Raw genomic sequence first — 23,579 nt, forward strand, 5'->3', positions numbered from 1 at the left:
GCAGATATTTTTACCAAGCCTTTGAATAAAGAAAACTTTTGTAAAAATAGGCTTGAGCTCGGTATTATTCGTTGTGATGCCTCTTGATTTTATAATTTTACTTGTTAAATCTTTTAGAAGGCATTTTGATATGGGGAGATATGGAAAGCATGTGCTAATATTCTTAGGGGAAGTTGTGCTAAATTTATGTTCATGTTTTTAAGGGAAACATTTATGTAGTTCTAAATTTTTCTTAATTATTCTTTTTGATGATTCCAAAGGGGGAGAAGTTTAAGAAAAATATGCTATAAATTTGTTATGATTTTGACTGTATTAATTAGGGGGAGAATTTATTTTTTTGAGTGAATTCCAAGAATGATCTTTATGGTGATATGTTGACTTTTATTATGTGCTACATATGGTTTATATGTATTTCAAGCTATTTTTCTTGAATGGTTTGTCATCATCAAAAAGGGGGAGATTGTTGGCTTTTTTACCCTTAATCTCAAATTAATTAATAAATGTTTTGATGATAACAAACACAATTTTTAATTACTGAAAATTTTAGTGTTTTAATATGTCCATAGCGTAGAGATCAGAACAACGATTCCAACACCTCTTGAATCACTCAAATCGGAGCTAAAACAAAGACGTTATGACCGAAACGAGTTTTATCGAAAAATACCGTGGTGATGACGTGGCGACTGAGTCAGCATCAATGGCGACTGAGTCAGCATCAATGACCAATCCGGCGACGACACATGGAGCTTTGGGAGAGTGACACGTGGGGCTTTTGGTTATTTAAAATATTATATATATATATATATATTATTTTATTAAAAATGAAATTTAAAAGAAATTTAAAAAGAAAATAAATTTAATATTATTTTATGTTTGTGTCTAACGACTAGTTTTTTACACATGGTATGTTTTTTATTTTTGGATTTACTTTAAAAAGAATGAATTTAAAAAGAAAATGAATTAAAAGAAAAACGAATTTAATATTATTTTATGTTTGTGTCTAACGGCTGGTTTTTGACACATTGTATGTTTTTTATTTTTTGGATTGATTTTAAAAAGGAAATGGATTTCAAAAGAAAAGGAATTTAATATTATATTTTATTTGTATCTAACGACTAGTTTAGTTTAAAATCTCCACCATTGATTTTTCTTTTCCAAAATCCAATGGTCCAAATTAATTGTGGTTTCTAAAAATTTTTCCATCTCTATATAAACCATCTTCCTCTCCAAAATTTGAACTAACAAATTCTACATTTCATAATCCTCCAAAACTCAAAAGTTTCCATTGTTGCTCTCTCTAAGCTCCCAATTTTGTTTTCCATTCATCTTGTTCTTGAGAGAGTGTTATTATATTGTGAGGATAAGCACTTGTAAATTCACTCTAGTGAGAGTTGTATTGTGTTCTTCAAAAATTCCAACATTTGTAACAGTTTGATCCTAAACCGTGGAAAGGATCGGGTTTGCTCTTGAACTCGTAAAAGGAGCGGTGGTATAACGGTTGGGCTCTAATTCGTGGAAAGAGTCGAAAAGATTTTATTCAAATTCCCAAGAGGCGCTTAGAGAGTATAGTAGGTCGAGTTTGACCGAAACACTATAAAAATTACGGTGTCTTCTTCTCTAACTCTTTCCTTTTTATTTTTGCAATTAATTTAAGCAATTTATTGTATGTTTTAGTTTGTTCTTATTTATTTGCTAAAATTTGATAGAATTAAATTATCACACTTTTTGTCATCTTATTTGTTGCATAAATTGAATTTTTCTTATTATTTATAAAAAGTGTATTAATTAGTTTAATTGGGTTAATTTAGAAAAAAGAGTTTAATTAAACTCTATTCACCCCCTCTCTAGGGTTGCCATATTGATCCAATACACCAGATATCTCATGATTTAATATAACACTTATATTAAAACATCTAAAACCTTAAACATGCATACTATATATTATAACACCTTATAACATACTTTCCATGCATGTAACATGCTTCCTATGATGGCCTTTTAAATCTCATGGCATACTATATGCGCACATACAAGATTTATTTAATTATAACATACATCACATGCATAAATAATTAAACACAAATTGATATGGTTTAGTTTTAGCATACTCAAGCAAACAAAGGTCTAATTATTACAAAAATAATCAAAATTGGCTCCAAAATACTTCTAGATCGCTCGAACCGCCCTGAACCAGATCCGAACCTTGAATTGGACCTCCAATGCTCAAAATTTGGCTGAATCAGGCAAAAAGCCATCGAGTACCATCGAGCATCGAGTATGCCATTGAGCATGAGCATCAAATATGCCATCGAGCATCGAGTATGCCAACGAGTATGAACATCAAGTATGCCATCGAGCATCTGACATCGAGTATGAGCATCAAGTATGCCATTGAACATTGAGTATGACATCGAGCATCGAGTATCCCATCGAGCATGAGCATCAAGTATGCCATCAAGTATCAAGTATGTCATCAAGTACTATCGAGCATTGAGTATTTACCAAAATACCATCAAGTAAATTCCATCGAGTACCATCGACTATAGCATCATGCATCGAGTATTTACCAAAATACCATCGAGTAAATGCCATTGAGTATGACATCGTGCATCGAGTATGGGGCAATGGCTGAAAAAATAGTTTCTGTTGCTCGACCTTCTTCACTTCTTTCTTCAATTACAACCTAATTTCAACTCTAATGACTCCAATCGAATTACATAAACTTAATCATACATTAAGTCCCATCAAACAAGAGCCAATTACAAGAATTACAACATAATTGAAGAGATTTCAATACCAAAACTCAGAAAAACCATATCGGTTCACCATTTTCATACAACATATGAAATACACCCACCAAGCCAAAATTAACTCGAATTGAATGCTTAAATGATGCTCTGGTAACTATTGTTGGAATACAAAAACATGCAGCGGAAGAAACTAAGATCATTAAGCATTCTAATTCTTCAGTTTTCACATCAAAATAAGCATGTTCATATGGTATTACGATGGTTTCATTACATACCTTTGAAGATCCTCTTCAAACTCGAAATTCAGCTGCAATCTTCTCCAACTCAGGTCGTGGACCACCACTAGAGCTTCCCTACTATTCTCTAGGAGCCTTAGATTGAGTTGTGGGACTAAAAAAAAACTTGAACTTAGGGAATTGGAGGGTAGGTTTTCTGGTTTTTCAGCTTGTTGAAGAACAACTTCTTCAACCCTCAAAACACTTAGCAATTCAACAATTCCATCAGCTTTTTCACTCAATCAAGAGTGGTTTTATTACATGACTCTCATGCAAATTGATCACTTGAAGTGATTCTAGCTACTCCTTAAATTTGGTGGTGGAATTATGTGTAAGAAGGTGACTAACCTTCTTGCTTGAAAGTGGGAAAATCCCACATTGGGTTTTTCTCCATTTTCAATTTCTTTTTTTTTTATTCTGAAATTGTCTTTCAAAATAAAAAATAAAATTCAATTTTAATTATTTAATAGAAATTGAAATTTTATTAATTTTACAAAAATTAATTCAATAATAAATTTTTCTAATAGAATTAATAATTAATAATTAATTCTATTAATTTAATATCCAATATTAAATTAATTTGTCACCAATTTCATACCATGAATCTCTATCTTCAAATTAATATTTAAATCATATTTATATATTAATTGATTCTCCAATTACGTTTAATTCTAAAATTAGACGTGTAATTATATCACATATAATTACTAATTCTATTAATTCTAATTTGAACGTTTCAAATCAACTTATCACGCTATTCTATGGCTAATTTCATTTATGTGCTAGTAAACGGACTTAATGGACTGACATATCATGGGATTCAATAATCCGAGATTAATTGGCTGAACTCTTTATACCAAATTAACCCATATTCGTTAACTACCGAGTTGCTCCACTAAAGCCCAGTAGTTACACTCCCCTCACTATAGATATATTGTGTCCACTCGATATAACCATAATGAGTAAGTTAACCCTTCAGAGGTTGTCCGTAATAACAGTTAGGTCAAAAGGCCATTTTACCCCCGAGATTACCTCTTGTTCCTTAAGTCTCATTGATCCTCTAATGAACAATTAGTATCTGATCCGATCATCAAACCGAGTCCCTCTCAAGCCAATGAAAGGGTGGGGTACTTTGTTCAAGACCTGAAGTCAATACTTAAGGGAACAACCTCTCTACTATCCCTAAAAGCGGGTAGGAGTGAATTCTGTCTTGCACCCTATTTCCCCAGCTATCTACCTCATCTTACCTCTAAAATGAGAAGCTTATTGAGCTGGCACTATTAAGCCAACCTTCACCCATGAAAATCCAAGGATAATCCTCAATAAATAAGAGTTCATAGTTAATTCAGGATTAAGGTCAAGTTACCTAGGTCATCATTTTGAAATAATCAGTCTTAAATAGTAAACAATGTTATAAAGTAAGAGTGACTTATTTCTTGGTCCGATCTTATGCAAATTCATTGCACAGGACACCCCCACTCCTCATGTCACCACATAAACGAATCAAGATCACTTTATTTGTAGCAGTTTACAACTGCTTGTAACAACTACAGAGAGGTCGCATCCAATAGTATTACCAGAATAAGGCACCCAACCTTATTCATATACTATAGATCATTTTGACTATTTACTCGAACTTGATCTACTCTTATGTCTCCACATAAAGTTCAAGTACTCATGTAATAGCTTGGATCTTTTAGTTTATTGGATTTATTTCTAAAACGAAATAAGCAATTCATATATTCAATAAAAACTTTATCAGTTTACAAAATGAGTTTATTGTTTACAATCCACGAGTTTTAGGACATAAAATCCAACAAAATAGTTCTGGAATTCTAAGTCCATATATTCACTACCTCGATATGATCAAAGTGTTTTAATATTTTTACCTAATTCGTTCTCAACCCTGCTTTATATTCCTTGAACTTTTTAAGGGTTTCGAACTTATGGTGCATCAAGTAAATGTAGTCATATCTAGAATAATCATCGATAATACTGATAAAATATTCATACCCTCCTCGGGCTTTAACATTCAATGGACCATAGAGGTTTGAATGTATGAGCTCTAAGGGTTCTTTGGCTCTAAGATATTTTCCCGGAAAAGATCTTTCAGTCATTTTACCCTCAAGATAGGATTCACATGGTGATAGAGAGTAGTCTTCTAACTGATTTAGGATTATACTCTTAATCTATCTCCTGATCCTATTGAGATTGGTGTGGTCAAGTCTTAAGTACCAAAGATATGCATTAGGAGAAATCTTTCATTTCTTATTTTGAGTGTCGGCTGTTTTAAACAGCTCTATATTCAAAACACATTTACCTTAGTTTGTTTTAACACATATAAATTATTTTCAAGTTTTACAGAACATATTTTAATACCTTTCTAAATAATGAATACTTCATTATATTCAAAAGAGATTTTGTATTTTGTTCTAGCAAACATGACATAGATATTAAATTCCTCCTCATGGAATGAATATAATAAACATTTTCAAGTAATATGAATCTATCGTCAATAAATAACTTCATATCTCCCACTGCTTTAGCTGAGATAATCTCCCCGGTCCCTATCTTAAACATTGTTTCGCCTTTTGTAAGCTACCTCCATGAACCTATTTCCTGATCAAAAACACAAATATAATTAGGGGCATCTGAATTTAATGTCCAGGTTAATTTATCATTTTTCACTAAGCATGTCTCAATGACAAGTAAATCATACTTACTTTGTTGTGCTTTTTTAGTTTTCTCATTTATGACACTCGTGTTTATTAATTTTAACATATCCATAACTTGTTCATTAACATAGGTTCTATCATTTATGACATGGTTATAAACATCTTCAAGAATATCATTCCTGACATAATGTTCAAACAATGACTGTAACGAATCTATGATTTCTTTAGCAGAAACCATGTTTTTTAACTTCTTAGCTAGTATATCTAATATATTTGCTAAGATGTGGATTCAGGCCTTTTCATTTACCTTAATCTATCTGTCTCATTCTAAACTCTTTGGTTTGTAGATGAACTGGGAGATGGAGGATATTGTTAAAACAAAATTTAAGTCATCATTTGCTAGTATTGCATTTATGTTCGTTGTTTGAAAATTACGACCGTTAAACTTATCGAAAGCGGGTAATTTAGAAGAATCCGACATGCTGAAAACATAAACAAATTCTAATCAGTAAATTACTTTTAAATCCAAACAAATTTAACAAAAGTAATAATGTACTCAAATTTCATTATTTATTTGTAACAATACTTTAATGAGTCAAAATAGATATACCGAAGGGCAGTCAAATACTCCTTCACTAAAGCAAGACATTTTTGACTAAATACTAATTCCAAAATAACTCTTATTCCTATAATCATTTGGTTACCATTTTTGGTCAAGAACTTACTAACACTTAGTAACTCTTGTAAGTATAACCCTCCATTTTCAGACCTTAGAGGTCGACCCCAACAATGTTACCGAATTGGAAAGTCAAGGTCGGGAATAGACCTAAGAAATCCCATCCATTTCTAAAGTTTGAGTTGTTCCAAATGCAATGTTACAACCATTCGAGGGGATAGCCGCTATAAAACAACTAGCTTATGTCGCCTAAATACGACAAGCAAGCGCAACATAGGAATCTCACAGTTCAAACTAATGGAGGAGACTATAGGATACGTTAACACACATCCTTTAGCCACTTATTATGAACTACTTCCCCTATTCACCTTGCTATTGACTCATGCAAACACTTTCCGAATGGAGGTCACTTCCAAGGTGACACAAAGCTAAGCATGAATCTCACAATGTGATCTCTTAGAGACGTGAGAACTAAGAACAACATATCATATATGTTATTAATCTTCCATTTAAGTATTCTATTTGTTTTGGGTAAATAATTACTTAGGTATATTCCGACTAATAAAATAACCTAAGTCCATGTGATTTCCAAGTATAACATTTATATTTGGAGTTAACCTACAATGTTTATGTGATAAACCATTTTATTACCTCACATCGCTTATGCATGCTCATAAAATTGGGTAAAAAAGGCTTAAGAACAGCTAAAATCCCACGTAGCAGGTATTCCATAAACCGTCAACTTAAGTACCTCCAGCCTTAGACAAGATTTTAGCTCGAGTGCGTTTGTAACCAAAGTTTTACAAGATAACGACCTATTCTAACTATTTAAAACAAGTTGTTATTTGTTAACCTAGGTGAGCATGCATATTATCTGTGTTATGGATTTTAAATGTCTAAACCATTTGTATAACAATTTATAAAACTGTAGACATGTTTTTCATCCATAACAAACACCAAGCATTTCAACATTTAATATAACTATTTATATTAAAAGTATGAAACCATAAATCATGCATACTATCTATTATAACAAACTATAACATACGTTCAATGTATGACACGTGCTTCCTATGGTGGGATTTCAAATATACATGGCATACTATATGCATATACAAGATTTATTTAATTATAACATACATTCATAATGCATAAGTATTTAAACACACACTGATATGGACCAGTTTTGGCATTCGAAGCAAGGAAACAACTTAAATTATTACAATAATAAATGGAAAAAGCCTTGAACTGCCATGGGATAGCACGAACCAACCCGAATCAGACCCCAACCACCTGAATCGGACCTCTAGATTACAAAATGGGTTGAACCGATCAATTCCTTGTTGAACCGAACCAAAAGGGGTCAAACAAGTCCAATCGAATCGCCTGGACCACCGGTCGGCACGTGCACGCATTTTGGGTAGGCTGAAGCACAACGTTGCAATGCTTAAAGATAGTGTTCTAACGCTTCGAGGTGTTTCTCCTTTTTTCTGGGTTGTCTGAAGAACAATGTTGCAGTGCTCCAAGGGTAGCATTGCAATGCTGCAAGGTAGTAGCTTCAAAAACGTTTTTTTGCTGCTTAGCTTGATTCCTTCTTTCTTCAATTACAACCTAATTGTAGCTCTATTGACTCTAACAAATTTACAGACACTTAATCACACATTAAGGCTCATAAACAAATAGCCAATTACAACAATTAACATTGAATTGAAGAGAAATCTAATGCCAAAACTGAAATTATCCATATCAACACCTATTTTCATACAATCTATGAAAATCACCTAAAAAGCTAAAACATGCGAATTGAGTGCTTAAATCATGCTCTGATACCAATTGATGGTGTTGACATTCAACATGCGGAAGCAATTAGGATCTAAGTACTCTAATTCCATCAATTTAAGCAAACAAGCAAGCATGTCCAATAAGAGACATAGGGTTTTGTACTTATACCTTTGAAGAACTCCTCAAATCTTCAAATCCAACTCCAATCTTCAATCTTTGAAAATAACCACTTGTTTTTCCCTACTATTCTCTAAGACCTTTGATTGGATTGTGGGATCCAAAATGAGAATGAATTTAGGGAGGATTGGAGAGAAAATTTGGTTTAGGTATTCAAGGATTGAAGAACCTTTCTTCAACTAAATTTTTTTTAAAAAAAATTCCAATTGCATGTCCTCCTCTTCAGTTGAAATGAATTTGATCTATATCAGATTCAGCATGCCACTCTCTTGTCCCATAGTTTGACTCCAAAACACTTTAATTCTTAATGGAATTTTAGTGTCCAAAGTGGGAAAAAACCACAAGACAAATTTTCAATTTAAATTGAATTAGAAACAATATTATTGAATTCTTAATAAAATTAAATTTTAATTTAATTTTCCAAAAAATAATTTAAAACAAAATTGATTTAAATATTTAAATTTTCATAAAATTCAAAAAATCAATTTTAAATAAAATTAATTCAAATAATTAATTAAAATAATTTAATATCTAATATTCAATTATTAGATCATCAATTCCACAATCATAAATCCATATTCATGCATTTAATATTTAAATCAATTTTAAATATTATTCATTTCTCCAATTCTGTTTAATTTGATAATTAAACGTTTAATTATATCGTATATAATCACTAATTTCCTTAATTCAAATTTGAACGTTTCAAATTGACTTATCATGCTATTCTAGGTTTAATCCATTTGTGAGCTAATAGGGAGACCTAATAGACCTATAGATCATGAGCTCCAGCGATCCGAGATTAATTGGTTTAATTCTTTAAACCGAATTAATCAACATTTGTTAATTATAGGTTCACTCCACTAAAGCCCGTAGTTGTACTCTCCTCACTATAGATATATTTCTGTTCACTTGATTTAACCATAATTACTAAATCGACCCTTCACAAGTTGTTTGTAATAACAGCTGGGTCAAAAGTTGTTTTACCTCCAATATTACATCCTACTCCTTAAGTCCCGTTGATTCTCTAATGAACAATTGGTTTATGATCTAATCACCAAATCGAATCCCTCTCCAACCTATGAAAGGGTGAAGCCCTTTGTTCAAAACTCGGAGTCAGTACTTAAGGGAATGACCTCTCTACTAACCCTAAAAGCAGGGAGTAAATTCCGTCTTGCACCCTATGTCCCCAACTATCTACCCAATCTTACTCCTAAAATAGGGGGCTTATTAAGTCAGCGTTGTTGAGCCAATCCTCACCCATGCAAATATAAGGATAATCTCGAATAAACAGGAGTTCATAGTTAGCTCAGGATTAAGGTTAAGTTACCTAGGTTATCGTTTTGAAATAGTCGGTCTTATACGGTAAATAATGTTATAAAGTAAGAGTGACTTATTTCTTGGTCTGATCTTATACAAACTCTTTGCATATGATGCTCCCATTCGCATGTCACCACATTAACGATTCAAGATTACATCGTTTGTACTAAATACAAAGTGAGCCGCATCCAATAGTGTCCCCAATAAGGTACCCTACTCTTATCCATATACTATAGACCGTTTTGGCTATCTACTCAAACTTAATTCACTCTTATATCTCCACATAAAGTTCAAGTACTCATGTAGTAGCCATAGATCTTAGTTTATTGGATTTAGTTTTTACAAGAGCAATTTACATATTCAATAACAGTTCTATTGAATAAAACTCAATAACTTCTTATTGCCAATGGAATATGTTTAATTTTACAAACTGTGGGTTTTAAGACATACAACTTAACACAAAGAATTAATTAATAGAATGGTATTGCACATATACATACGATGTTTATGATAATTAAATATGTATATACATTAGATTGGATTTAATGTATAAATAGTTATTAATTAATGTGCAAATTAAATTAAATAGGTATTATTTAATTGTGCTAATTAATTAAATAAGTATTATTTAATTAGTTGGTATAATTAATTATATAAGTGTTATTTAATTAATTAATTTTGCACAAGGGAAACAGTAAAAGAATTAGGAAAAATATTTGGTTCTTCTCTATATAAAGACCTCTTTATGACCTCTTTGGGATACACTGACAATGCACAACACACAAATGTTATTGTGCAAAATTTTTCCTAAGCAACAAAGAGAATTCTCTCTACTTTCCAAAACCATTTTCTCCTCTGCTTCTCCCAATAGTTGGATACCACCTATCCATCTATTAGAATCCTAGAGAATAACAAGGTTACTTTCGTGGTAGGGTTCGAGATTGTTCAAGAAATTGTTCATGATCAAGATCGTTGGAGGAGCTGTTCGTTGGAACTTAAAGAGGATCGTTCATGAAACACGGGCATCTATAATGGTAAGAATGGTTCTAACCTTTTTTCCTAAAACATTCTATATTACATGTTTATATTTTGTTTTAGTATACTGAATTTGTTTATGTAAAAATCGAATTGCAGGATGCAAGACATTCACAATGCTTTTGCTTCGAGATTTGATCCCTCAACTTGCTACCCCTGTCTTTGCCTTTATCAATCTCACAAGTTTAAGTTCCACAGCACCAAGTATGTCTTTCTCGGCTACAGTGAAGTTCACAAAGGGTATAGGTGCCTTAGTTCAAGTGGTCGCCTTTACATTTTGTGTCATGTTGTCGTTAATAAAGAGTACTTCCCCTTTAAACATGATTTCTCACCACTTCACCTTCTAAACATCATCTCAATGACACGATTATGACCTGGTTGCCTTTTCCTTCACCTACCTCTAAGCCTATGTTGCCATCAACACCTTCCCCCTGTGTATCACTCTTCCTTTCAGCCCTGCCACCCCTTCAGAGGTTCGCACAACACCATCTAGCCCAATAAATCAGCCTACTTGCACTCCTATCACGGACCACCTTCTATCCTTACCTACTAATGCTACTTCCCCTATTATCATGTGGTAAATGAATAGGCTTCACCAACTAATCATGGGGCTCTCATTCCTCCTACAATGCTAGCTCCCACACTACCTGTTCATCCTATGCAGACCCGTGCGAAAGATGGCATATTCATATTCAATGCTAGCTCTCACACTACTTGTTCATCCTCTGCACCGTGCGAAAGATGGCACCTTCTATCCTCACCTACTAATGCTACTTCCCCTCTGCTGCCACTCCATCCACAACTGAACCTCGAAATGTGCCTGAAGCTTGACAGTCATCTACTTGGAAGCAAGTTGTGGTCGAGGAAACGACTGCTTTAACAACCAACCACATATGGTTGCGCGTTCCCCCTCCACCTAATGTCAATCTTATGGGCCATAAATGGGTGTTCAAGATCAAGAAAAATCCATATGGCAGTTTCTAACGTTGTAAGGCTCGACTCGTTGCCAAGGGTTTTCACCAAATTCCAAGGGTTGATTTCCATGAGACATTCAGTCATGTTGTCAAAGCCCCAGCTATTCGGATTATCCTTACCCTTGCAGCTGCCAAAGATTGGGCGATTCAGCAACTAGAAGTGATCAATGTCTTTCTCAATGGAGTCCTCACTGAATATGTGTATATGAAACAATCAGAGGGCTTTGTTAGCTCTTCCCATCCTACACATGTGTGTAAGTTACACAAGGGTATTTACAGGTTGAAACAGGCACCAAGACTTTGGTTTGACAAATTGAAAGCTACACTGATCCGGTGGGGCTTTACAAACTCCAAAGCTGACTCGTCCCTCTTCTTTATTAAAACCACAATGTTTCTTGCTCTTGTATTCATCTATGTTGATGATATATTGGTCACTGGAATGCCAAGCACGTGGATTGATTCCTTTGTTCAGCAACTACATAGCTCATTTGCCTTGAAAGACATGGGACCTCTTCATTTCTACTTAGTTGTTAAAGTAAACTGAACAAGTGATGGTATCTATCTCACTCAATCAAAATATATTATTCATCTTCTTGATAGGGCTGACTTGTCTCATTTAAAACTAGCTCCTACCCGGCTATCACTAGTAAGCACTTGTTTATTTATGATGGTGTTCCCATGACCAATCCAACTTTATATCGGAGTGTTATCAAAGCTCTTCAATACCTCACTCACATTTGTCCAGAAATTTCCTTTATTTTCAATCGTCTCAACCAATTTAATTAGTTCATAAATCCACCTAATGGCAAGTAATTAAACAAATCCTTCAGTACTTAAAGGGACTCTACATCATGAGTTGTTTCTTTCCAAACCTAATGATCTCAGGTCATCTATAGTGATGTAGATTGTGCATGTAATGTCGATGATTGCAAGTCCATCGCTACCCATTGTGTTTTCCTAGGAAACTCTCTTGTCTCATGGAGCTCGAAGAAACAACATGTTGCCTGCTCCAACACTGAATCAGAATATAGGGTCTTGCCTACGCTACTGTTGATGTGAGCTAGATACAATCTTTCCTTTGAGAGTTATCCCTTCATCCTTCGGCTCCTTCCATCATCTAGTGCGGTAATATGAGTGCCTTATCTCTTGCAGCTAATCCGGTCTGTCACTCTAGTAGTAAAAATGTTGAATTGGGCATTCATTTTATTCGTGACAAAGTTCTGGCCAAAGAATTGGAAGTACGGTATGTTTCTTCCTTAGACCAGCTTACTGATGGCTTAACGAAGCCTCTATCTGAGCACCGATTTTGTGAATTGCGGTCCAAACTCAGGGTAATCTCATAACCAGTGTTTGAGAGGGGATTTTGAAACAGAAGCCTAATTTATATCCTAAATTGTAAAAACTATTGTTGCTCATTGTGAAACGGTGTCCTTTAGTTTGTTAGAATTGTCTGTTTTTTTTTTTATTCTTTGTATATGCCATGTGGCGCCTACTCATAAGGTAGGAATATTTTCACCTATCCTCCTTTGTACTATTTAACCTTCTGTATATGGAATGGAATACTCACTCAGTAAAATATTTCATCATCTCCTAAAAGGTGCTCTCTGTCCTTTGCCCTAAACTTCTTAGTATTTCCCATTTTTTTGCCTTATTAAAAAAATAGAAACATATGTAGAAGGAAAAGTGGAAAAGAAAACCTAAAGGAGTAGGAGGTCGTCTAGTCATACGACGTCGAGGATAAGGAAATTGTTTACCACCAAGAATTGGTCGTGATGACCTTTTTCGGGATCATCAAGGTCATTGTACACATCATAATCATATATGCTTACTATAAAATTATAAATTTTGAAAATATATTTACACATTGTGTTTCTTTGTTTGAAAATTAATATAATTATTACTATTTAATCAATTTCAGTAAGTTTTAACTTTGATGGACTAAATTTAAGATTTATTGAAAGTGTGTGGAAATAAAAATGGATAGTTGAAAATATAGAGACTAAAATTAAATAAATTTCAAAATATGAGGGCCAAAATAAATGGTATTTTAGAAATTTGACAAAATAGGGCTTTTGACATTCTAAGAAAGTAGTAATAAATAAGTTTTAAGTTTCATGTGGTGTTGTTGTAGCTCTAGAATAATTGTTGGTCACTAAGTTTCTAGTAAAATCAACTATAATATGAAGTTTATTAATGTTTGGTAAATTTCAAACTTTATAGTTCAACAAGTTGGTTAGTATTTGATAAATAAATTCTAAATTATGGTACTTTAGATGTAATAACTAAAGTTGACCTATAATTATTAAATTTTAATTTTTTCGCATGCACATGGTTATGGCATATCAATGAGATAGGTTTGATTTCTTAAAACAACAACAAAGCATTTATTTTGAATTTTGATAGAATACATCACAGACTAATGTCTGATACATATATATAGATTTCAGTATTTCAAAGCTTTCAGTACTTAATTTTTACCTCCTTCATTGATTAAATATAAATACTATATGGAACTCCTTTCCCAGTCACTCCAGGCCCTGAAAATGGCTTCAAAAGTTCATAAGGAGTAACCCCAGCTCTAGTTCTATTCTTCAAGTTGGAATCAACATTCCTATTATCAATTATCAACTCTAATTCTTTCATCTTTGCACTAAACCTTTCAAATGCTGCCTTTATTATAGGATTATCATTCCACGATGGTTCCATATTCTTTCCAAGATACTCTTCATCTGGAGAGTGACTTGATAGCACATCCAATGTAAACATTACCTGTGTTGCTTGATATTGTGAAGGGAATGCATTTAGAAGCAACTCTGCATGCTTTTCCAAAAAGCTTTTCCAAAGTGCAGGGTTATAATCTTCTATAGGCATGTTAGTTCTTGTTATGCTTGGCCTGTTTGGGAAATACCCCGAATATGCATATTGTCCAAAGTTCACAGCTGCATGGTGCACTGATGCCACCCAATCAATGTTTGTCACTATGTCTATTAGATCTTAAGGAGTGTTGAGAAGTGGCCACCATGGTTTGTCTTGTTTGTCTGCATGTCCCACTATTCTGATCTCAGTCCACCATGCTTGAAGCTCTGTGTCAGATGTTACAAGGTTTGGAGATGGATAATAATAATTCACATACTCTGTCACCCATTGTTTTAGAGCATCCCATAAAATCAAACCATCATTAGCATAAGGATAATCTTTAATATGTAATTTTAGACCATGTGAAGCAGTTGGATCCTCTTCCACCAATCCTCTACCAACCATTCCATGAAAAAGGTCACCTTTGTATATTAATAGGGAAAATGATATTACAAGAGTTCGGATATGAGACCTCTTACTATGGTATCATGTTAAATAAAAAGTCAAATAAAAAACCTTTAATTTTACCTGTGAATTAGGTCAGCTGGTAAAGCTTGCAAGTCAAACTGCCATTGAAGATCATATGCTGTAGAAATGAACTCCATGCAATATTTAAAAGGTGAGAATGTGCTCTCAATTATTCCACCTGCATTGATAAGAACACTGCGCGCATTTGCATTGATCTCCAAAGTGTACCTAAAATGAGGATGTAGAAGTCTATAGATAGGGTGCATTGCACTCAATTGTCTGTTTGTGGCTATAGCATAAGGCTCTACGGCACAGTGAGTCCTCAACCAATGACTGATAAGTTGGTGATAACCAGCGTCATGGGCAAGAACATGAGCTTTGGCAAATCTCCAAAGCCAGAGGCTAGTGGGTTTTACGTTGGGTCTATAAACTCTTTTCCATTGAGGCTTTCCATCCATGGGTGGTCGTGTGAGCTCAATAGCTAGTGGCCTAAGTGTTTCATCATCATCTAGAAAGAACAATGTTCTTGATCCATAAAGGGTTGTTCCTTTTTGGGCTCTCACTTCTTCTAGGTCATGGTAATCCAAAATAAACAACTTTTTCTTGTGAGTTGCTTGAATCCCATTTATGAATTATTTGACAAGATATTAGTACAAATGCCACCGTTGGTTGTATGGCTATGAATTAATATGAATTGAGATGAGAACTGTAGCAACCCAAATTTGTACGCATACACTACAGGAAATTAAATGTCAAATGTTAAGCAGGACAAAATTTTATTTAAAGGGGTGGTAAATGTAATACCCTAACCCTAATTTAGAAAGCAGGAAAACAAATAAAATATATAATTAAGAATGAAAATATAAATTTAATAGGAAAGTCGGGTGGAAATTTAGAATTTGAAAAAAATAAGAAATTTATTAATTATCCAAAAATAATGAATAAGGGGGCAGAATCAGTAAGAATTAATTAGAAGTTGGACACTAGCTAATTCAGGAGACAAAGAGCAGTAGATAACTTTTGTTTGGGTACTGCTCATTGGAAGAATTGGAGATGAATTAATTGCCCATATACTCCTAAAATTTGAAAGAGTTAAAAAGGGGAAGTGGAATCCACAAGCAGTGAAGACAACCACGTGTAAAAACTAGTGATATTGGAGAGAAAATTGGAGAGAGCAAGAGTAAAGAGAGCGAGATTCTCAGCGAGACAGTGGGAGAGAGCGGGAGCGGGAGCGAGAGTGAGAGTGAGAGCAGGAGCGAGAGCGGGAGCAAGATCGAGACCAGTGAGAGCGAGAGCGAGAGCGAGAGTCATGAGAGCCAAACCAGCGAGAAAGCTGGAGAGAGCGAGATTCTGAGAACAAAGAGAGCGAGATTTGGACAGAAGCGTGGATTATGCGTTGAATTTGGCCATGATCTTATAGATTATATATGAAGAACCCTAAAATTGAATACAAACAAAGGTTGAAGACGTAAGGGCAAACGTTAGCCAAAATTAGGTGTCTTATTAAGAGAAATTCTTAAACCTAAGTAATTTTAAAGAAGCCATTTTTAGGATGAGTTGTCACACTAAGAAGAGCCGAAAACCACTATAAATAGGACCCTTTGCCAGAATATTTAACCCATTCTCAAAGAAATCTCAGTAACAAAGAATCGTGTGAAAGAGTAAGTGTGAGTGAGGAAGTTCTGTGAGATTAGAAGAGATAAAGCTCGGGTGAGGTGTTGCCCAAATTTCCTTCTAGTTTAAGAGGGAAAGCTCTACTGATCAAACCATAAGGAATAATAAGGAATAACTAGGATCGCAGTCAAGGTAAGTAGTTATCTCACCAGTGTTTCATGGTAGTGTACCTTTAATATGTTGCATAATTATGTTATTGTTATGTTGCATTACATGTTTAAAATACGTTTATCGACAAGGGCCTCATGCATTATGTTTGTTCATAAGATTAAATTTTAATTAGATAAAGGTTATGCTTCTAGGGCTGGCAGGGCATGTATGGTTGCACCCCTCTAGACCCAATTCTATGTCAAGATTATGCTAGGGACTAACAAGGTATGTATGGTTACACCCCTCTAGTCCAATCTTACGTTTATGTTAATGATTGATGTTGGATGCGACTCTGGCCCCACTGACTGCATAACCCGCTAATCATCAGATGGGCTAGTTTCCGCCTAAGTTCTCATCTTTCTATCAGAGTAGAGAAATTTACGTTAGTGATGTGGGATGCGACTCTGGCCCTACTGACTGCATAACCCGCTAATCATCAGATGAGCTAGTTTCCGCCTAAGTCCTCATCTTCCTATCAGGGCAGAGAAATTTACGTTAGAAGCATAATCAACCACCACATGTTATTATATGTTTTCGGTCCCAATCATATGTTTTCAGGACATGTTGCATGTAATTGTGCATTTGGTCACTACCTTATGTGAGAACTACTTACTGGGTATATTATATACTCATCCTATTTTTACAGACTTTCTAGGTAAGGACACAACGTAGGTGGTAGAACTGGACGTCGCTCAAATGGCCAACCATCAAACTCACTATTATAGGCATATGCATTTTTGTATCACTACGCTAGTGTTTTATGGATCCTGGTGTTTTGTAAAATAAAATTTTTATATAGTTTTCTACCTAATTAATAAAATCTTTGATATGTTCTTTTGAGATTTTTGTCCAAAACTCATCTCATAATAGAAAAGTCTAAGCATGCATATCGTAGCGGTCGGACCACAGTATGTAAGGATTCGGTCGTTACAAGAACACACACCTCTTTAACTGTCATAGAGCTAATTTCGCGATTGATCATTAAGGTGTTGAATGCAGACTCGGGAGGACCATAGATATTAGGGTCGAGTTGGCTAGTTATTGACCACTCTTACAATATTATTGAAGTATGAGTATCAATTATGAATTCAATAAGTATGATTGTTAGTTCATTCATACCGTGACCAACTGAGTGTTGTATGGGTTAAGACCAGCAAGAGCTTGCAAATTCTTCATCACTCAACCAAAAGAACTTATTCCATATTTATTTAATGAACATAAAGAAAAGTTAAAATAAAGAGAAAGAGAGTATTAAGAAGTAGAAAAATAGGGAGGAGATAAAAGATGATGTGCTTACTGTCCATATGTTCAGGAGACTGAAAGCAGAAGAGAAATTCTCCAGTCTCAGAGATGAGTTTAAAAATCCAAGGTAAAAGATCTTTGAAAGAGGTAGTGGATTCAAGAGAGGACAAGTTGAAGCCATCAACATTTAAAAGTGCATCAATTGCCTTGAAGTTGGGGAATCCGGCGTTTTTATCGAAATGTACTTGAAGATTGGGTATAATCGTTCTTAATACATCCAACACAGTAGTTGCATTGAATTGTGTCTGCTTTATATCAGAGAACGTCTCATCTCGAGGAACATATATACTTCCTGATGCCTTTTGCTCAGATTGTGGATCTACATGATTATTACATAAAAATTAAAACCTACAAACTTACTTTAGGATAAAGGTGGCCAGTTATAAAGGAGGAAATAGAGACCTTTTGGACAAGGTGGATGACCGGTTCTACAACGTCTAGGGTAAGGGCGGTCAGAGCCACCAAGAACGAGCCTTTTGAGATCGTCACTCTTTTCAGGATCTCCAAGGTTATTGTACACATCATAATCATATATTCTGTCATAACTCTGAGGCTCTCCAGTACCATTACCTTGCAAATTCACCAACTCTGTTTCCCTCATGGATATAAGTCCAGCAAGAGTCTGCGATGGCAAGTATGACTGTGTCGAGCCCAGCAAAGTGAAAAACAAATAAACATTTTGAGTTAAAATTTGGAAGGTAATAAGAGGAAAAAAAAAAAAAGGGTTGAGCATGACCTTGTTGGTGAAGAAGACTCTACTCTACGTGGGATCCAAAGTCTTGGGTTGAACTCATGAGTTGCAAGAGATGGTGAGTGGACCAGAAGTAAAGCCATGGAGGTCAACCTCTTTGACATACATCTCATTTTCATTGTAATTCTCAACAATGATGGCCCCAATCTCCCCAAAATCTGAGGGAACCTCCAATTTTGCCTCATAAATTTCTTCTACTACACCCTCATGTATCAATTTTGCTTGAACCGTAATTGGGGGTTTCTCTGATCCAATTCCTTATTCCATCAAACAAGTATAAAACCAACTTTCTTATTCACTATTTAGAATCAAGTATAAATGTTTATTTCCTTATAAAATATTAAAAAGGTTGTGGCCAAATTTAACCATCTAAATGGTACAAAAATCAATTACTCCATTATTTATTTTATTTGGCCCTGTTAATTTAGAAGTATGGATGTGTATAATTAATATATTTTAATAGGTTAGCATATCAAAGAAATATATTTCTTTATTTAATTTAAAGACATTTTTTATGTTTTTAACAAGTAATTTAGTATATTTATGTTAGTTTATATGTATATAAAAATTGAAGGTACACCTACAATTGAGCCTATTCAAAATAATTTTTTTATTAATTTTTTCAAGCAACACACAAAGATTCAAACTTATTAAAGGTAATAAAAAGGATGGTAAGTTTTTTAAAAAGATCTAATTCGGTGACCCTATCCGATCCAACTCGAAATAGGGTTGGATTGGGTTGGGTTGACCCCTTGTATAGAACCGACGGGGTTGTGGATTTACCCAATCCGAATTTTTGGGTTGGTTAAAAAAAAAATGCTCTAACCCAATCCATTTCAATTCGTATATACCAGTATTTTTGTGAGAATTTGTTGTATTGGTGTTTGATAGTTGGCAATTTTAGAGGACAAAAATTACAACGATAAATTTATTTCAAAATAAAAATACCAAAAAAAATTGGTTATCTATTTAACATAAAATTGAAATTTTGGATGTCTTGGGATTTTTTTTTCTTTCTTTCTAAACAAACACCTCATCCACCCCAACTACAACACTAACTTTCTATTGATGATAAAGATAATACAATTAAAAAAAATTTCCTTCCACACAAACTTAACCCTAAATGATGATGATATAATCAACCATTTTTAATGTACGTGAATCTAATCAAATGTTTTTTTTTTAATTTAAGTTTTTATTAAAACATATATTAAAGTATTTTTATGTTTGCTTTTTTTTTTTTTTGTTCAGTTGTACCATGTACGTAATTAGTTAAAATACCACATTTTATTCCTATAATATGAGACTTAATCCGTTTAGTATTTATAATTTTGAATGTCTATCTAGTTCTATGCTTTCAATCAACCATATCATTAGCCCTGCCAACTTTTCCTAAAAAAATAAAAAATAAAAAATATAAATACAAATACTTTCAATTTAATCTATTTAGTATGTATCTTTTCAAATAGACATTCGTTAGTTATTTATTTGTGAGTGTCTATCATACGTTTTCAAACATTATATATATATTGTTGCACTAAAAATACTTTTTAAAAACTTAATAAACTTTTTTCAAACGCAATCTAATTTTAAAATGTATTAGAAATACATTGACTAAAATAGAAAGACTTGGCTTAGACCAAAATCGTATTTTATCTTTATGAGTTTTAATTAACTCTATATATACAAACCAATTAAATCCCAATATTTATATTTTATTAAAAGTTACTTGGAAAAAAAATTGCCATTTATGACCTCATTTGTGAGAGTGAGAGAGTGAGATGTGTGTTTATTGATAAAACAAAGTTTAAATGATAAATTTTAGAGCCCGTTTGGATTGACGTGAGAAAAAAAAGTTTTTTCAAGAAATCATTTTTATTTAAATACTTTTGATAAAAATAAATTAAAATACACCTGAAAAGTTATTTTGAGTGATTGTCAAACACTTCAATTTCTTTCAAAATGACTTGTTTTTTAAATTAAACACTTGAAAATGTATTCCTAACACACTCTTAGTCTTTTGATCCGTCTTGTTTTAGGTTAACACCGCCGAAAAACACCCGAAAATGAGCAAATACTACTGGTTTGGAAACAAAACAAGTGATGTGTTTGTACGTATGAAGGTTAAAAAAGGTTTCACATTATTATAAAATAAAAGAGTATAGTTTTTGTTTAGATAATTAATTAAATGTGTAAGGAAGAGAAACTTACTAGGGTCGAGGAGGATGCTGGCAAACCCAAGCTGGAGCAACTTTTGAGGGGCTTGGTTTTCTTTTAAAATTTTGGATGAAGTGATTTCTCCTGTGATCTTCTTCACAGTAACTTTTGTAGTGACACTAGTGGTGGGTTCCGTGGCCGTGGCTAAGGCTGCTTTGGCTATTCCACCCCTAGACGTTAGTCTCAAACCTCCATTATTATTCTTGATCTTAATCCCCCGCAGCTGCTTTTGGAGATTATTATTATTCTGGTAAGGAACCAAAGCACCGCCGTCGATGCTGCAACATCCCAACGACCTCCGCATATGGCAGAGAGTTGCCGGAGCCACTCTTGTTGAAGACCCAAGGCCTTGAGATTTCAACATTGTTATTCTTTTCATTTTCGATGAAGAGAATGCAAATTTTGTATTTGCTATTGGTGTGAGTTTAGTTCTTCCATCAAAGGTCTTTATATACTAGTTGGGAGCTTCAAGATTACGGAACTGCCCCCTCCTATTTGTTTTATATCTTTCTTTCTGATTCAACCATTTTTCTTTTTAGCAATACTCATATATATTCAAGATGCAATCATCTTTATCCATCATATTATTATCACACACATATAAAAATGAATTGATATATCTTTTAAAAGAAGAAGAAATAAGAAATTGTTATGTGATAAATTATGATCTAATAATTTGATAGGATGTACAAATATCAATATTGTTTGAGATACATAAGTATTTTTATCAATATTGCTTGAGATACATTAGTATTTTTCTTTTCTTTTTCTTTCATTTTTTCTAAGAGCACTAGCAAAAACTTTGGAGAGAGTTCAAGCTTCAAATTTCACGTTCACATTCAGAATAATAACAATAATAACAACCTTTATCGCTCTATTTAATTAAAAAAAAAAATTAATGCTAATGTTTTGAGTTCATCCATCAAATGCCGCATAGTCAAATACTTGCCTATATTTATATTACTAATTATGAACCGAACCTATAAATTACACCCGTTAATATGGGTAGATCCAAAATTTTATGTCATATACATAAAGACAAATTTATATAAAATCATAAGTATAACATATGAACTTTTAAATTTATGACTATATATAGTCTCTAATTTATTTTTAAAAAAAAAAAAATCTAATAGGTCATTGAGTTTTCAATTTTTATGTCTAATAGATCTCTAATACATCAATTTTGTATCAAATATAGGTCTTTTCACTACTACAAAATCTACATTACTTAACACTCATAGTTTTTAATTACTTGACGTTTCTTTGGAAAAAAGGTCAAGTAATGATCTTCTAGAAAAGAAAATGTCAAGTAAAATGGTTAAAAAGGCAGAGATTTACGGAATATTTCGGATATTTTCACGCAAATCATTACTTAACAAATTTTTCGTGTCAAATAATATAAGATCTTGTTTGACACGTTTTTCATGTCAAGTATAAGAAGCTCTTGATAAGATAAGTTGTGAAAGTTGTGAAAGTTGGAGGAAATGTGTCTGCATTCTTCTATTTTAATTTTTAGCATATGCTTGATTTGTTGATAATTTTCTTCCTCTTTATTATATTTTCTCAAATCTCTCCGATCTTCCTTTGTTTTGCAGCGAAAGGTAATTGTTCCTCCTGAGGCTGGATATGGTCAAAAGAGAATGCATGAAATCCCAGTAAGTCCCTAACTTTAAGTAAGCCAATCATGTACATTTTTCCTTGTGCGTAACTTTTTGTTATTGTTGTATCTTAACATATATTTATATTTTTTTAAAATTTGATGTTATCATCATTTATTCTATTTTGCAGGTTGACTTACTTAAACATGGTTTGTTTGACCTTTAGTTCTCGATCTTTAGACTTCAAAGTTCAATGTATAGATTAAATAATGTACTTTGTTGTGAAGTTACTTATTAAACCATTTGTCACTTTTGTGTTTGTTGAACGTTGAGTTTTATATATAAAAGCAATAGTTGAGAATTTATTTTGTGCATGTACATGTGAAAGAGAAATATTGTTGTAATTTGTGAGGAGTGTTCATATGAAAGGTCATAGTTGAACATATGGAAATTTTAGTAAAAATATTGCATTGATAGATCTTAAATGTATAATGTTTATTTAGTTGATATATTATATTGTTGGAATACAAGGCAGAAAATGAGAATATCAATTGGGGCATTTAATTTATTAAAAAAAAAAAAAGACATATACTTGACAAATAAAAACCATCAAGAGTTATCATATATGCTACTAATCAAGGTCAAGAATCAATAAACTTGACACACCACCAATGACAATTGTATTATCTTTCTTAACATCAAAATTGTATCAAAAAACATTTGTCTTAGCGTTTTTTCGGAGTCAAGTATCACACTATACTTGACAATCGAATACTCGATGTTTTTATAAGCGTCAAGTATACCCTTTACTTGACATTGGAAAAACGTCAAGTAATTCAATTTCTGTAGTAGTATTTACAAATAAAAATGGAATGTTATATTAGACTTTATTTTTT

General features: G+C 33.2%; 1 protein-coding gene and 2 pseudogenes across 1 annotated transcript; all 3 read right to left on the reverse strand.

The window, feature by feature from the left end:
- Window positions 1-14,140: 14,140 nt before the first annotated feature.
- Window positions 14,141-14,914, reverse strand: LOC150033079 (linoleate 13S-lipoxygenase 2-1, chloroplastic pseudogene; annotated as a pseudogene).
- Window positions 14,915-14,943: 29 nt separating this feature from the next.
- Window positions 14,944-15,601, reverse strand: LOC150033080 (linoleate 13S-lipoxygenase 2-1, chloroplastic pseudogene; annotated as a pseudogene).
- Window positions 15,602-16,816: 1,215 nt separating this feature from the next.
- On the reverse strand, window positions 16,817-19,122 carry LOC120088868 (linoleate 13S-lipoxygenase 2-1, chloroplastic-like). Its single transcript, XM_090306204.1, has 3 exons — window positions 18,851-19,122; window positions 18,517-18,754; window positions 16,817-18,433 (listed from the first exon to the last, which is right to left on the reverse strand). The coding sequence occupies exons 2-3, from the start codon at window positions 18,713-18,715 to the stop codon at window positions 18,021-18,023; spliced, it is 612 nt and encodes a 203-aa protein (XP_090162330.1). The 5' UTR covers window positions 18,716-18,754; window positions 18,851-19,122; the 3' UTR covers window positions 16,817-18,020.
- Window positions 19,123-23,579: the final 4,457 nt, after the last annotated feature.

This window comes from Benincasa hispida, chromosome 10, assembly GCF_027475165.1.
Source record: "Benincasa hispida cultivar pf3 chromosome 10, pf3_genome.v1.1, whole genome shotgun sequence".
NCBI lineage: Eukaryota > Viridiplantae > Streptophyta > Magnoliopsida > Cucurbitales > Cucurbitaceae > Benincasa > Benincasa hispida.